At 46.1% G+C, this 15,432-nt stretch overlaps 1 protein-coding gene across 6 annotated transcripts in view; it reads left to right on the plus strand.

Annotated features, from left to right (window-relative positions):
- MGAT5 (alpha-1,6-mannosylglycoprotein 6-beta-N-acetylglucosaminyltransferase) overlaps positions 1 to 15,432 on the plus strand; it is a 333,558-nt gene that overhangs the window by 111,920 nt on the left and 206,206 nt on the right. For 4 of the 6 annotated variants that reach the window (XM_074363551.1, XM_074363550.1, XM_074363548.1 and 1 more), the window contains one exon: positions 11,969 to 12,353. In XM_074363551.1, coding sequence (XP_074219652.1) covers positions 12,113 to 12,353 — 241 coding nt within the window. In that variant the 5' untranslated portion in view covers positions 11,969 to 12,112. The remainder of the gene's footprint in view (positions 1 to 11,968; positions 12,354 to 15,432) is intronic. The other 2 variants (XM_074363549.1, XM_045508877.2) reach the window with 1 other exon arrangement.

Here is a 15,432-nt window from a genome sequence, read left to right on the forward strand (position 1 = left end):
ATGACTGTTAAATAGGTGTTCTGAAGTGAGCACTTCATCACTATAAAACAGAGCAACTCAGCCAGCCCTGAATGATGTCTAACTGGTGAGCAGTGCAAAGTGTATGTTGGGTAGCTGACTAAAGAGATTCGCTGTATAGAATTGTTTGCTATATCAGAGTTAAAGTTAGAAGACGTGTATCCAAATTGTATCCTTGATTTTAGGGAAGTGGATCAATATTTTGCAGTTAGAAAGCATGGCCAGTTGTCTTATATGCACTCCTAGCTCAGTGATGAAACCATGCCGTGAGCAGATGGCATTCTCATCTCAGCTGGATATGTCTGACAGTAACTAGGAGCACCTGTAAGACAGCTGGTCTTCCTGACATGCATCCAGTATATTCAAAAGTAATATCAAGTCATCAAGTTCTGTGCACATAATAAAAAGGAAAAGAATTGTCACAGTCTCCGTCATGTCTCACTGGAAATTAGCATCTAATTGGCCCCCATCCTTAGTATCCTGGATGAGATTTTATAAAATGCATCTCAGACTTTAATGTGTAAACAGATACCTGCAGATCTCGTTCTTTACACCAGTTCTGATTCAGTTGATCTGGAGTTAGACCTGAGAGCCTGCATTTCTAACAGCCTGCCAGCTCAAGTCAGTGCTGCCCGTCCACAGACCAGACTTTGAGGAGCAGGGTTACAGAAGTGCTGGTTACTCAAGTAACTTTTCATCCTTCGAGCCAAATGCCAAGGAGCGGTTAATAAAAGCCCCAAGACTGGGCAGGGCTCCTTGGGGATTGGCCTGAGAAGACAAGCGTGTGATTCTTCAAGAGAAAACCAGTGTGCCTCACATACGGATTGTCTAGTAAGCCAGTGCATCTGCGTTTGTGCAGAGTGGAGACATTATCATTTTAAATGCTGGGATAGACCATGTTTTGGGTCCCACTAGATGGGACCCACAGGCTTGACAGAAGGAACATTTCTCCAAGGATGTAATAGTTTTCATGTCCGCCTGCATATCAAAATCACTGAGGCAGCTGAAAAATAAAAATATCCCTGCTTTGGCCACACCTCAGACCAAGTAAATCAGAATCTTGACGCGTGAGCCATGGGCATCTGTCTTTTTTCGGAAGGAGCCCAGGTGATTCTTAAGTGCCTCGGGGTTGAGAGGCCCCAGGTTTTGGAAGTTCAGGAAACTCTCATGAGATGTTCTGTTTCGGTCTGAACTGATTCATCATTTATGTAGTCCTGTGGTTTGGGACCAGGTATTTGCAGTATTGGGAGAATTGCCCTTGGTTTATTAAAGGTCAGCCTTTATAAACTTATCAACCAATGTCTGATTGTTGAGTTCTTCCCTAAGAAAATTCAGACTTGGGGCATTAATGACCCAGGATCTAGCACAGCCTAGGGCTTTGTGCTTCATGGGGATTTGCTATATTTCAGAAGTGATGGGAAATTCACTATACAGTTTACATTTGATGAGCCTCTGAGGGCCCCTCCTCCCTAGACTGTGTGCATGTCCGTGTGCGCACTCATCTTCTCATTCACCAGCTAGTTTTTGAGACTTGTAACCTGCTGGTCTTTCTCGGATCCTGTGTTTGGAGGGCCGTCCCATTTCTGCAGACAGTGCAGCTGGAACACTCGAGGGCCAGCACCCAGCCTGTGTCCCTCTCCAGCTGAAGGAGTGGGCTTCCGGGGTGATGGGCTTGTAGGATTCAGTGAGTGCTTGCTGAATAATGAGCTTTATCTTGAGGGCATTGCCCCAGTTTTTGGAAGTGATTTTGACAATTTTTGTGACTGTGGCTTTCCTTATTACTGGGGCCATTTTGGGCCTGTTGACATTCATGGGTGTTTTCTAAATAGGGAGTTGCCAAAAGTCTGATCCTCAGAGGAAAAAAGTATATACTTACCATAAAATGTCTTTGTGGCTTGACTGTCCATTGGCACTGAGTGAAAGCAGATCTTTGAGGGCTTCATCCAACATCGAGGAGAACTACCTAACAAGTTTACACACTATGTAATCTTTTCACAGACCATTCCTTTTTACCTCCTGGAGAGTCATTATCGACCTGTCGTAATATGTGTTCATGGTTTCCTGGGCTGGAAGCCAGATGACAGTCCTTCTCTGTTTAAGACTGATGTAGCATCGTCCAGATTTTGTCTTCTCATAGCAGCCTTCCCTGTGACTGTTGATTTATGGACTGGGATCTTTGTGGAGTGGAGCCCCAAAGCCATATACTAATTAGTAAATGGGGACATAGCCAGCCTAGGCATGAGCTCCTCGGCGGGTGCCAAGATAGTGTTGGAACTGAAGGATGTGGAAGAAAATGAGACGCGTCCGTCAGTCAGCTTGGGGCAACATCAGGGATCCCCCCCACACCCGCACCATCTCCCTGTGGCCTCTAGTCTTTGCACCGGGCTCTGAGCCTGCTCGTCGTCAGGTCTGGTGACTGGCTCCTGAGTGCACTTGGTTTGCTTCTCCTTGCTCCATAATCTAGTCCTGGGGGCGGACCTTCCCAAGCCTTATCCTACGAGTGGGTAAGGTCCTGCTGATTGGTTAAGGCTGTGGTTCTCAATTGGGGTGCTTTAACCTTTAAGGAACATTTGACAGTGTCAGGAGACATTTTTGATTGTCACAGTTGAGGGTGGCAGGTCCCAATGGCGTCTCTCTAATGGCGTCTTGTGGCTCGAGGACAAGGATTCTGCCAAACATCCTTTGATGCGCAGCACAGGCCCCTGTAACAAAGAATTACCCAGCCACAAATGTCAGCTGAGCCAAGGATCAAGATGCCCTGTATTAAACGGACCTATTTCATTTTTCAGGAACTTAAGCTTTTTGTTTTGGTTGAGTAGATGTTTTCAGAATTCTTGGAGTTGCTGTGGTTTCATTTTTTTGGTTGAAGGGAAATTCTGTCAACCGTGAATAACCTATGAGCCTGGTAAATGAAACTTACAAAACATGGGAAGGTCTTATCTGATCCAGAAATGACAGCTTCCTTCTCACTCCTTTGTTATTATTCCCTTTTGTCCACCTGCCAGGACTGTGCACTCCTCTCTCCCAGGTGGCCAAGTCAGAATACAGTCCTCAAATGTGTGTTTCCAGCAGTTTTCCCTGCCCATACACGCCCCCTAGTGGAGATGGCCACAGACACAGTGGCCAGAGGACAGTTGAGGGTAGTTGGAGTAGGGGGTGGAGGGGAGTGGGGTGAGACGGAACAGAGGTGGTGGGAAGGAGAGCCTGTTCTGGATACAGTCATTAGCCTTATTACAGTGTTTGAAAATTAATGTAGCTGTTGGTGCCAGTGATGGAGCCCTGAGCTACACTTAGTAAACTGTGCAGCTGCAAGGCAAACCCCGCTTCAGGTGGGCGGGGCTGCTGGTTCCCCTTCCCCTGCCCACATCAAGAAAGCACGTGCAGCCTAATAAATGAAAGCTGGTTGGTTTGATCCATCTCAAATGTAAGAGGGATGGGTTGTGTAAAACCCGGAGATCAAAAAGGCCTCCGCAAGAATAGCAAAGATGTGTTGTTTTAGCGGGTGCCTTTTGGTTGGTGACTCAAAATAAGACTTGTTTGGCCAGTTCTAAAGAGAACAGGCTGTCTACACTTGGAATGTGTTTTTCCTGTTTATAAAGGACTAGAATTCATCCGAGGACCCAGTCAGGAAAGTGGAAGGGAGGGGTGGTGGGGGTGGGGCCGTCCACACATGTTCAGGCAGCACAAGCAGAGGCTCCTGGGCTCCTTGGCTCCTCGGCTCCTCAGCTCCTCGAATTAGGAGGAGAGAGCAGAGCTCATGTTGAGCAGAGCTGTCAAGGACTCACACCTCAGAATGGGGGCCACTGCCGAGGGAGTCCCACGACTGGTTTCAAGGCAATGGCACCAGGTGGTCCAGGGGACTGAACATCCAGCCTCAGAGCGTCTTCCCAGGAATTGGGGCTTATTTTGTAGGAAAAAGCTGCTTTGCTTGATCTTGATCTTCCCTCCTGCTCAGCTTCTCCTTTTAACAACAGAAGACTGTATTTAGAGCAAGACTCCCCCCCGGCCATCTGCCTGCCTTGCACCAGTGATTCCATGAATGTGTGTTTTTCTTCCTGTCATTTGCCGAGGCACTGGCCCCTTGAGGTTGGTGGGACATCACAGTGGACTCACAGCTCCTTGCTGTCACCAGACTGGTTTCTGGTTGGTGTTTCATGTTGCTAAGTCTCTTCCGTTTTGAGTTTCTGCAAGCAGCTGGGAGACGCCGCTTCCCATACCGAATTAGGAAGCAAAACCTGAGTTCTAGTCCAGTTCTGACTCTACCTAGAAGACATAATGTTTTCTGGGCCCGAATGTCCTCCTCTGTAAATCAAGGGTTTGTAATTGGTTATTGTTTTCCTAAGCAAGATCTTGTGTTAAATCAAGCTCTCATGTAGTGTCCTAGTCTGCCTAAAGGTATTTGATACATTTTAATTTATCCTATATCTTTTTCTTATTATAGTCAGTTTGCAATGTTGTGTCAATTTCTGGTGTACAGCATAATGTTTCAGTCATACATGAACATACATATACATTCCTTTTCATATTCTTTTTCATTATGCGTTACTACGAGATACTGAATATAGATAGTGCTGTACAGTAGAAATTTGTTTATCTATTTTATATATAGTAGTTAGTAACTGCCAATCTCGAACTCCCAATTTATCCCTATTTTTTTTTTTTTTAAGTCAATCACTACGTTAGTGAGCTGCGCCAGAGAGCAGAGTCGAGAGTTTGGTAAGATGATGAGCACTCGTGTTAAGGCAAGCCTCCAGTTCATGTCTCTGCCACATTTTGGTTGCAGGGTAGTAGCAGCCCAGACTCACCCTGATTGCACATGGAAATGGCTACTGTTTTTTAATGCAGTTTTCCAGGCACTCGAAATTGACTCAATGTAAATTCATACCAACCCTAGAAAGAAAAGGAGTAGGAAATTGTTCCATAGTTGAATCATCAGTGTTCTGTAAAGACTGTTATTACTCCTTATAATAAGGAAATCAGACTGGAAGCCTCTGAAGCTTACAATTTGTGACTGATCCTCATTTAGCATCTAACTTGGGTCTCAGTGTTCTCTGCTGTGCAGTTTTACATGAGTAGGTAAGTGAACCTGAATTTTGTAAAACTTGAATAAGCAAACAAGACTACTGCCAAGCATTAATTTTCCTGACCAAAGAAGCATAGGAATTCAGAGTTCAAACTCTACATAGAGGGGGAGCTGGGGAAGTTTTGTTTGGAATCTCTATAGTATAAAACTTTTTCTACAGATTTAAAAAAAATTTTATTGAGGTGTAGTTGATTTACAATGTTAGTTTCAAGTGCACAGCAAAGTGATTCAGTTATACATACAGATATATTTTTTCAGATTCTTTTCCATTATGTTATTACAAGCTATTGAATATAGTTCCCTGTGCTGTAAAGTAGGTCCTTGTTTATATATCTTATATATAGTGTGTATCTCTAACAGATTTTTTAAAGACAAGCTGTTTTTAACAAAGGAAAACAGAATTCAAATTAAAACGTTTGTGGAACTTTGGAAACACCTCTGGGGACCGTGATGTCCTTTGGAAGACAGTTTGAAAACCAGTGAATAGGATCAGTCACTTTCAGTCATGTAGCTGTACAGTGTTCCGTGGTCCTACAACTTTCCGCGCTTTACATGTGCAGAACCTGAGACAGACTTGTCTAGGATCCCACAGTGCTGACAGATGGAACGAGCAATGGGTCGAGGTTTCTAGGCCTTGTGTGCACTAGTTGAGTCAGCTTCTCCGCACCACCCTTCCAGTGTCTTCCTGTGATCATCTCCGATGCCCAGTAATATAACCAACAGCCTCCACCAAAGCCCACCCCACCATTTCCTCTCCCATCCCTTGTCTTGGACATCTTTTTGTTCCCACAGTCACTGCCCCTTCTAGAATTTTTTTTTGGAGCTTTTTCCCTTTTTTTTTTTTCCCCCTTTTAGTGTTTGTCTACCACCATATCCACTATAGTTTAACTCCATCTGTTCTAAGCAGTGATGGTCTTTCACTGCTATGTGACAGATCTTAGGGTAAAAACTCCCAGAAGGTCAGGTGCACACAGAGTCCCAGAGTGCCTGGCTTCTTTGTGGATCACATCAGAAGGTGGTCCTGAAGGTCACTGCTCATTTGTGTTTCCTCATCTCATTGCCACCATCCCACTCTCTCATCTGGCAAACACTTCACAACCGCCCCCTGTGTACAAGGCAGTCCCGTTCCTGGTACTTCCTGTCTTTAGGGAGTTTACAGATCCATAGGAAAGACGAAAGAAAAGATGATTCGACAGAGCAGTGGGTAAGAAGCTCTGCAGGAGGAGCTCGTACTGCTGAGGGTGTTCCAAGGAGGAGGAGCCCCCTCGCTCTGGGGAGCCAAGGGAGGTTTCATGCAGGATGCGGGGTTCAGTTGTGAGATGGGGTGGGGTTTCCCAAGGCACCATGGCTAAGCACAGCAGACTCGGGATGTCTTGAATGTCACTTCTCAGGATGAGGCGAGAGGTAGGCTCTGATAGCCACCATCTAAAGACCGAAGGGCAGTTCAGGTGGTGCACAGTTAGGACCACAGAGGTCTGTGAGTGACTAAGTGTGAGCCGTGCTTCCCAGGTGAACGTGGGACCGGCAGGCTGTGACGGGATGGTCCTGTGGGCTGTAGGAAAAGATCGGATCTCTGTGGTTGGGGCTGGCGTTGCTCCTGAAGGGATGGGCATTTGCAACTTCATCCTCTGAAGAGACAGGTCCTGATACAAGAAATGGATGTTGGATGGGCATCTGAAGGAACTGCTTCACCACCTCATCAGTCGGCTTTTCACTCCATGGGACAGGGGCTGTTGTTTTGGAGTGTTCTCAAGTGGTCTGAGAAATTGGCATCTAGCAGGCAAAGCCGACCACACCTTAAAGGGTGGCCAGGGAAGTGGATCTGGAGCTTGAAAGAGCAGCCGGATCTGGTAAACGGGTGGCAGATTTCTCCCTGTAATTTCCTTCTGCTGCTACAGCTGTGGTCAGCCCTTAGTAGTGGCACAACCTAGGCTTGGCTGTGCTGTGGGGAGTGAGGGAAGGGCTGGGTGCTCCCTGGGGCTGCGGTGCACCCGTGGGGCTTATCTGCCTGTCTCCAAATACCGCTCCTCCCCTACCCCGCAGCTTTGGAGGGGGGCTTGCTTTCTTTCTGTTTTGGAACAGCTTTATTGAGCTATGTTTCACATATCATACGATTCTCCCATTTAAAGTGTATAATTCAGTGTTTCTTAGTATATCCGCAAAATTGTGCACCCATCATCACGATCCATTTTAAGGACGTTTTCGTTGCCTCCCAGAATAAGCCTGCATGCCTTAGTTCTCACCTCCTGCTTCCCCATCCCCTCCAGCCCTAAGCAACTGCTATTGTACTTTCTGCTTCTATAGATTTGCCTATTCTAGGCATTTGATATAAATGGAATCATACAACATATGGTGTTTTGTGACTGTCTTTTTTCACTTCGCGTGACGTTTCCAGGATCGTCCATGTCATAGCACATATCAGTACTTCATTTCTTTTTATTGAAGAATTGAGCTCCGTTGTATGGATGTGCCCCACTTTGGTCATCCATTTGTCAGTTGATGAACATGTGGAATGTTTCTTTTTTTTGTCTGTTATGAATAATATTGCAGCAAACATTCATGTTTAAATTTTTGTGTAGACAGACGCTTTTATTTCTCTTGGGAGAATTCCTTGGAGCGGAGTTGGCTGGGTCACGTTCAGACTCTCCACTTAACTATTTGAGGAAGCGCCAGACGATCTTCCACACCATTGTACAGCCCCACCCACAGTGTATAAAGGTTCCAGCTTCTCTCCAACCTCACCAACACTTTTCTTACCTGTCTTTTTTGATGGTAGCCATCCTCATGGGTGTGAATTGGTGTTTCATCGTGCTTTTGACTTTGTGTGTGTGCTTTTGGTTTGAATTTCTCTCATGACAAGTGGCGTTGGGCCTCCTTTCACATACTTATTTTTTACAGTAAGAGAACAGACACATTTCCTTGCCAAAGATCTTTGATCACATTTCGAAAGGTGGTTGCCTGATTGCATTGTGTTGCAGAGTGAATGGGGAGGGAGGAAGTGAGGGCTGCTCTTTGAGGAAGTACAGGAAGGGAGGAGGTGCGTGTTAGGGTGGGCAGTGGCTGTGATGGAACTAGGGGCTTAGCTCATTGCACACAGATGGTGCAAACTTCTTTCTGGAGGAGGATTGGTAAAGTCATGGCCCTGGGCTGTCACTACTCTGGTTGGCAGCCAAGCCTTCTTGAGATCTACTGTGTAGTCCTTTTTGTGCCTGTTGGATGCACTTTGCTAGAGGATCCAGCTGTCAGGAGTTCTGGAGGCAGGAAGATTCTTAGCTTGATTGACAACATTTTGATCGCTGTTGTTCTGTGGCTTCGTGGTTAATATCATGGCCATTGCTGATGACTATTATTAAGTCCTTTTTGGCAACAACACCCTCTGGTGTGGATTGCTGTCCTATTGTTATCCTATTACTATGGGAGTTAGGGGTATTTCCCAAATAATGATTTTGAAAAATCTTTTTAAATTCCTTCTTAATAGGAATTGGAGATATGAATTCTAATCTAACTCTGTGTGCTGATACAGTTGCTGTGATTTCAAACTATGGATTCCTTTGGAGAAAAGAATATTTCTGGGAGTTCGGTATTCACTCAAAATCTGGGCCCTCAGTAGTCAGAACTGTGCTCTGAACTTCAAGTTAGAGGTTTTCCCTCCAAATTTGTATGTCTCTGAGCTGGCGTCATCTGACCGTCCCCAGGTGTCTTGATCATCTTTTTGCACCTCGAATGCACCAGCTGGGTGGTCCTGACTCTCCCCAAGACCAAGGTAGAGAAGCAAGCCCCCTCCCCCTGGGTCCCCGCTCAGTTCTTGGCCTTGGTCTTTCCTTTGCTTCAGCTTTGCTGCCTTCAGCAACTTCTTCAGGGGGTTGATGGAGGAAGCTGGGTGGGGCTTCCTATCTGCAAGCAGACAGGTAATTCCTGTCTGCATTTGGGGCTGTCTCCTAAAATAGCAAAAGAAAATGACCAGAGACTGTCCTGGAAGAGCACCCAGGTTACTTGCTCTGGGAAAACCCCTCCAGCCCGGGGGCGATATCGGCTAACTAGGTGTGGGTTGTCAAAAAGGAAGTGCAGCCACTTCCTGAGGAACTGAGGGCAGCACTAGTTAGAGGGATGGCTTCTAAAGCACCAGCCCCTTGAGGATGGAAGCCGTGTCTGGTTCCTTGTTCAGCCCCTGGGGCCTGGGGCCAGCAGGTGCTCAGTGCACCCCTGTGGAGGGAGTGGAGGGCCGGTACCTTTCAGCTGGCCTGCGCGTGAAGGGCTGAGTGAAGTGTCACAGTGCCCAGATGGCAAGTTCACTCGGTCAGCAGGTATTTTATTGTGCCCCTGGGCCCAGTGTCTTTCTCTGAGAACAGAACGTCCCTTCAAGGATGTCATGCCTCCCACACAGAAACCAGTGAACAGCCCACATAGACAGTCAGTGTTGTACAACTGCAGACTAGGAAGGCGCGTCGGGGGCAGAGCATTGGGAAGGGGGTCTGAAGCAGGTGGGACAGGAGCTGGTGTTTGGGGACAGGCTGGGTTTGGATTATCAGTGTGACATGGGGAGGGACAGCCAGGTAGGGAGAGCTGCTCGAACGAAGACAGGAAGACCCTGCAGGGTTGGTTATGGGGGGTACCAGACCGGCAGGTGTGGAAGGAGGATGGGCCGGACAGAGTTCCCAGCACATTGCGGTGGCGGCATGGTGGTGCAGCTTCCTGACGGCATCCATCTGCTTGCGTCCACCCGGGGCTCCCAGACTTGAGTGGGCATCAACGTCTCCCAGAGGGCTTACTGAAGCACAGGTGGCTGCCTCCTCCCCACCCCACAACAGCTGCTGATTCAGCAGGTCTGGGGTGGGGCCCAAGAATTTGCCCTCTGACTGCTGCTCTTGCTGCTGCTGAATTAGGGACCACACTTTGAGAACTAGTGGCCTTGAATTCAGCAGTTGGTAAACTTTTTCTGTTCAGGGCCAATAGTGAAGGTTTTAGGCTTTTGAGCTGCGTTGGATTTGAGTCACATATTCTTTGTTGCTTTTCACAACCTTTTAAGCATTTACTGACCGTGCTTAGCCATAAAGAAACAGGCTGGCAGGCAGGAGGGATGAGCCCTGGGAAGGCAGGGCGGGGTTCACTGACTCCCGGGCTGCAAGGAGATGATCCCACCTCTCCCACAGAGCTGGCAGACCTTTGCCAAGGTAATCTCCCTGTGCCTCTGTTTTTCCATCTATAAAACAGATACTAACTACTATTTATAAAATAGATAAAAATGGTACAAATGAACTTATTTACAAAACAGGTACAGACTCACAGACATAGAAAACAAAGGGAAAAGAGGGGGAGGGATAAATTAGGAGTTTGGGATTTGCAGATACTAACTACTCTACATGAAATAGATAAACAAGTTTCTTCTGTATCGCACAGGGAACTATATCCAGCATCTTGCAATAGTCTATAATGAAAAGGAATATATATGTATGAATGAATCACTATGCTGTACACCAGAAACTAACACAACATTGCAAATCAACTATACTTCAAAAAAATTGTTTTGAAAGTCAAACATAATAATATTAATAGTCTTAGTGTATAAGACTCTTCCAAGAATTCAGTGAGCTAAGGCACAAAAAGCGTTTATCACAGTGCCTGGGACAGATGTGCAATTTATTTACCATTAACTCTCAGTCTCGCGGTGGTGCTACTGATACCTCTGTTGTGGGACGAGGAGGACCCGCCCAGACCCGCTGCGTTGCAGACGCTGAGAGCTCACTGCCCCAGGATCTCATTATCATCTCTTCTTAGGTGCTTAGGAAGAAGGATGCTTTGAACTGAAACATCCACACTCTCTGAAAACATCCTGGCTTAGTCCCGTGTCGGAGATCACGCTTAGCCTCTGGCTTTGGTGCACATCGAAGATAGTGCTGTTGGCGAGCTGGCTGGTTCTTGGGCCCAGGACTCTGTAAAGGGGCGGGTATCCTGGCCTCCTGGCAACCCATTTGCAAGCTGTGCTTTAGCCCCGTTTGTTGGGAAGCCTTGATTTAGGACCCTGGCTCAGCCTGCCCTGGTAATGGGTAGGATCTGACTGCGTTCTATTGAATCTCTGCCTTCTCACCTCTCATTTTGCCCTGTGATGTAAGCGAAAATGAGAACCACAGAAAAGCAGGACGTTGTGTGCCCCACATTTCCTGGGTTGAAGTGTGCAAGTGAGCAGTGAGGTTCAGCTTTCACTCACAGTAGCTGGAGTGGAAAGGCGACTGGGTACCCCTGGCATAGACTCTCTGTACGGGTGCCTGGGGAGAGGGCACCTGGTGGCCCTGAGATGGTCAGCTCAGCTCCAGACACTGCTAATGAAAGCTGGCCTTGCTTAAGTAACATGGGGGCTCTCTCCCCTCTCCTTGTCTCCAGGGGGCATCCACTTTCGGGCTCCCCTCACCAGCTGCATGCTCCGATCCTTGCCAGAGCACATAATAATGACTTTTGTAAGCTCAAGTTTCAGATGCACAAAAGTGCCCGGTGGTGGTATGACTCCACCCTCCACTTGCGTTTTTGCTGACATTCCATGAAATATCCTTCCATCTCCTCCCCACCTTGCAAAACAAGCTTCCTGTTTTGAACTCTGTCCAGACTGGAACAGCCCTGCTACACCTGTTAACACACTCAGACGCCCACTTCCCCCTCCTCCCCACAACCCTCGTATTTGTACAGCTTTTTGTCGCCCAGCCAGGTTTCCCTTCTCAGCTTTACAGATCCCGAGTCATAACATAAGATATGGAACCAGCAAATGAAGAAAAAAGGAAGTTCACATTTTAGGGCCATTTGAGTGAAAACACGGCTCTGGTTTATTTCAGTATGTTTTGCCACCATGATTCTGCTAACTTTCCCCTTTCTTCACAGCAGGATGGAAGCGAGGAAAGAAAATCAGCTGACGCAGGAGCCAGAGTGAGACAGAGAAACCCACAAACCCAGCCTACACCATGAACTTGTGTCTCCCCGCTGCGCTTTAAGAGCCCCGGGCAGGTGAAGTTGCCGGAGGGAGCAATGGCTCTCTTTACTCCATGGAAGCTGTCCTCTCAGAAGCTGGGCTTTTTCCTCGTGACTTTTGGCTTTATTTGGGGTATGATGCTCCTGCATTTTACCATCCAGCAGCGAACTCAGCCCGAGAGCAGCTCCATGCTCCGGGAGCAGATCCTGGACCTCAGTAAGAGGTACATCAAGGCGCTGGCAGAAGAAAACAGGAACGTGGTGGATGGTCCTTACGCAGGCGTCATGACAGCTTATGGTAAGCACCACACCGCTGGGGCTTCTCCATTGAGTGTAGCTTTTCCTGGAAAGGACCCCAGAGGCTCTCACACTTGGTCGTGGATTGAGTATATCCCTCACCGCTGCCTTCATGGCAATAAATTGCACACAGAGGGCCACTTTGAGAAGGTTAAAGCAGTGCCTTTTGGGAGATTTTGACCTCTTGTACACAGTGACATTCAGCCCGAGGGGCAGTGGGACAGAAAAGTCTGTGCTCTATTGGTTGTGTGTGCAGCCGGCTCCTCCTCTCGATGCCCGGCTGGATTGCATGATCTCATCCGGGAGGATGATCAGGGAATGTCGAAAAATATTCTCATTATCGCTCCCTAAACAAAATTTAATTAGGACCGGCGAGGGTGAGTTAAGGAGGGTGGGGAGGAAAGTTCCAGGGATGCCAAGAAACTCAGAGCCAAGTGAGTGCCTCCCGCCAGCCAGCATGCAGGACGTGAGCGCTTCCATGCTGGCGAACAGCTTTAACCTTTGGTTCCTCAGCGTTTACTGCTCTTGTTTCTTACTCTTGTCTCTGACTGCCCTACTTTGAAAGAAAGCTTTTAGTGTCTGTTACTTTTTTGGTCAGGTGCCTGAAATCTTTTTTGATGTGAGGTTGAGTGAAAAAAAAAATACACATATGGAATATTACTTATTTTTCTTTGGGCAAAAATTTTGCTTTTAGAAAAATTTGGAAGCTGTGGATGAGCAAAAACAAAAAAGACAAGGAGAAAAAGGAAAAATCACATATAAATCTACCACTCTAGGAAGTAACCACAATTCACATTTTAGTGTTTATCTCTCATGTATTTTATATATACATAATACATATATACAAATATATATATAGGGACACAAACGATTTACAAAAACATATACACACAAATACAAAACAAAAATCACAAATGAAATTTGGATCAGACTGTTTTGGAGAATCCATGTCCCAGATGTCCTGTGGTCCCTGAGTACTGGCGTGGACTTGATCTGCAGAAGATGACCGTCTGCTACTGTTCACTGACAAGTCTGGTCACTGAGAGACTTGAGTGGCCTCAGGGTTTGGGACCTGGGTATAATATCAGTGAGATACAAGAATGGGGTTGGGTGAGGTAGGAAAGGTTGATGACCCAAGTCAAGGTCTCTGACATAGGTAGAGTTGGATTGATGATTCCTGAAAATGCATAGCAACAGGTTGAAGCTTGAGTTCAAGACAGGAATTCATGCTCAATTTTACACATATATATTTTTCTTTTTGGAAGAATCCAGAAAAATTGGTTACTTTTTAATTGTACATAGGTATTAAAAATTTATGTAGAACTATGCAGGAAACGGTTGCTTTTAACATACAACATGGACATTTTTTCTTTACCTACTATTTGAATGATCACACAGTCTGCTTTTAATCTATTCCATCAAGATTAGGCAGTGTCTGTAGGGACTGCTTTTTAGTATGTCTAGATAAAATGTCACCTTTTTTGATCTGGTGGATCAAAAAAATGAGACTAGTTTGAGAGCTGACGTTGCAAACCAACTAGGTGGTTTTTCAGAGAGTGTGTTTTAAATTACTCATTGACTTAGATCTTCTGTGATATTCCCCAAACATTATAGGTAAACCACCAGGAAAAAAATGAAGCAAATTGGTGTTACCAGTGTGATACAAGTAAATATCACAAGTAGGACAAATGCTGTTTTCAAATTTCTGATTCATTGCATTCCATGTTACACATTTGGACGGAAAGGGATTTATGGTCCAGTAGTAATTTCCTCCTGCTGTTTATCTCAGACTCTCTCAAACCTTTTCCATAGGAAGGAAGAAGCCCCACGAATGGCGAATACATGGACTTTATTTTTTTTAGTTGTTTGGACCAGTTTTTATTTCTTACGTACTGCTAAGCACGTCTGCAATCTAAAGAGCAATGATCTGATCTTAGCTTTTCAGCCTCAAAGAGACAGTATGTTTTTTTAGAAAGTTAATAAAAATCCCCAGTGTAGTCTGTTAGAATATCAGCCCCCTTATGCTTATAATCATAGGGCTTTGGAGCTCGAAGAAACTACAGAAATTTATTTCAGCTTCCTCCCTTTACAGATGAACCTTAGCAAAATAATTCTTTTTCTCCTAAACAACAAAGAAACAACCCGACGGCCCCATCAGCAAGTCTAACCTATTTTCCCCCTTCATCTAATCAACTCCAGTGCCAATCAAGGTGGTCTTTGGAGCCGAGTTTCGGAAATTTAATTGGACTGTGCACATGTGCTTGATGCACTGGGATCATTACGTGGCGAAATCTCACTAAGACACAAGTCCTCACCTGGCACTAGTATGTTTGGGGCCAGGTGAGTCTGTGGGTGGGAGACTGTTTGGGCCTTATGGGATGGTTAGCAGCATCTCTGGTGTATCTACCCACTACATGCTAGTAGCATCAAAAATGTCTCCAGACTTGAGGGGGCAAGATTGCCCCCCTTCCTGCCTTGGAGAGCCACTGCACTAAAAGTAGAAACAGCAAACACAGTCTAACGGCATCTTCTGGTGAAAAGTTCTCAAGCAGATAATTGGATTTTGTTATTAATAAATTGACAACCTACTTCTCCCTGGCTCTCAGTTATGGGCACCAGCAGTTGGCACTGAGCCAGATGGCATAGTTCGGGGCCAGTCCTGGAGAGCTGGAGGGCCCTTCTGATGGTGTGTGCTTCCCCGGGGATTCGTCAGTGGCAGTTGTGGATATGTCAATAGCTGGGCTGCTCTGGTGGTTGATGGTAGACAGCACATGGAGATACAGAGGCTATAGGATGTTCAGTGGTTGAGCTGGACTGTGGGTGCTGGGATAAGGATAAATGAGCCATTGGTTTGCAATCTCTTTTTCTGCCACAAATGCAGCCCATGTACATACAGAGTGCTGTCTAGATGTCTGCTCTGAAAGAGTGGAGGGCTGATTCTCTGTGGCTGGGACCTGTGTCTGGTTTGAATGAATGCAGTTAATTTAAAAACAAATAACAAAAAAAAATTCCTTCTCCCATCCCCATGTTGGTATCATTGGAAGCTCTCAATGGGCTATAAATGTGTCTTCAATAGCTGT

The sequence above is a fragment of the Camelus bactrianus genome, chromosome 5 (genome assembly GCF_048773025.1).
Source record: "Camelus bactrianus isolate YW-2024 breed Bactrian camel chromosome 5, ASM4877302v1, whole genome shotgun sequence".
In the NCBI taxonomy this organism is placed as follows: Eukaryota; Metazoa; Chordata; class Mammalia; order Artiodactyla; family Camelidae; genus Camelus; species Camelus bactrianus.